At 39.3% G+C, this 1,434-nt stretch overlaps 1 protein-coding gene across 1 annotated transcript in view; it reads left to right on the forward strand.

Moving 5' to 3' along the window:
- nmt1a (N-myristoyltransferase 1a) overlaps positions 1–1,434 on the forward strand; it is an 8,801-nt gene that overhangs the window by 6,466 nt on the left and 901 nt on the right. Inside the window, exons 10-12 of the mRNA XM_032537201.1 lie at positions 30–194; positions 294–431; positions 888–1,434. The exon at positions 888–1,434 is cut by the window's right edge and continues 901 nt beyond it. Of these exons, the coding sequence (XP_032393092.1) occupies positions 30–194; positions 294–431; positions 888–908 (324 nt within the window). The 3' untranslated portion in view covers positions 909–1,434. The remainder of the gene's footprint in view (positions 1–29; positions 195–293; positions 432–887) is intronic.

Raw genomic sequence — 1,434 nt, forward strand, 5'->3', positions numbered from 1 at the left:
AAAAAAAAAAAAATCTGTTCTCTTCACAGAATGATGGCAAGGTAACGGATTTCCTGAGTTTCTACACACTGCCCTCTACCATTATGAACCACCCTATGCACCGCAGTCTAAAAGCAGCATACTCCTTCTACAACGTGCACACCACCACCCCCCTGCTCGACCTGATGTCCGATGCCCTCATCCTAGCCAAATCGGTGCGTTCCTCTTCAATCCATGTGTGTTCTCTGAAATGTTAACTCTCAGCAGGACTAATGAGTTTTTTTTGTTTTTTTTCTTCTCATCTCTTTATCCAGAAAGGGTTTGATGTCTTTAATGCACTGGATTTAATGGAAAACAAGACTTTCTTGGAGAAGCTTAAGTTCGGCATCGGTGATGGAAATCTACAGTATTATCTGTACAATTGGAAGTGTCCGAGCATGGGCTCAGAAAAGGTACACTTTCTTTGTATAATGCCAATTTCATAACCTTTCATAACCCTGCAGGTATCATGTCTTCAGCTGTCCTATAAATAAAGGACAAAATGCCCCGAAAATAATCTTAAAGGCCTTTTTTAAGTCTTCTCTTTAATTTATTTCCTCTAGCCTGCTGTAGGTATTAATGTTGTAAAAAATGTTGTAAGTTATTGAGAGATATTACACACACACACACACACAGAATTTGAAATATTGACAAATTTAGATAGATAATTCTAGGCCCTATTAACCCCACTGGTTTCCCATTATACTTGTCATCCTTTGGCAGGTTTGACCATGAAAGAACTATTGACTATTTACATTCTGTGTAATATTAAAAACGTCTTATAAAGTTTTGACCATAACTTGGTGGAACCTGTAAAATACCTTAAGTTTGTAACTGCTTTCGTAATGGCTCCACTTTTTCTCTCTCAGGTTGGTTTGGTACTGCAGTGAACTCTCTTTACGCCAAAACAAGTGTCACCAACAGGCCAGGAGACGGCATCATCGCACTGGCCTCCTGGCACCTGACAGATGGACTGATAACGTCCTGCTTCAGGAAAGGAGAAACCCCACCGCCCATTTTTACTTTTTCACCTTTTGAACTTTGACCTGCACTACCGCTGCCAGGCAGGGAGAGTCTTACTGCTCTTCCTCGATCACATGGACCTTAAGCCATTGTTACCATCCCAAACAACTGTATTTCATCTGAGAGCTGTACTGATTGTACCAAACACACAAGAACAGTTTACAGATTTCTGTATATCAAACACTCACTGTTGGCATACCTACGATACATGTAAATAATATCAAACATTACTGCGGATCATGCCCTGACACATGCAGACTAGATTCTACTGTTTTGTTTTATTCCTAAATGTTAGACGTGCTTTTTGCAATTCAAATAAATCTACCATCCTTGAGTTTTAGAGATTAAAGAAAATCAAAAAATATTTTAGAGGAAAAGGCTCAAAAAGGTGAG

This window comes from Etheostoma spectabile, chromosome 15 (genome assembly GCF_008692095.1).
Source record: "Etheostoma spectabile isolate EspeVRDwgs_2016 chromosome 15, UIUC_Espe_1.0, whole genome shotgun sequence".
Taxonomy (NCBI): Eukaryota; Metazoa; Chordata; class Actinopteri; order Perciformes; family Percidae; genus Etheostoma; species Etheostoma spectabile.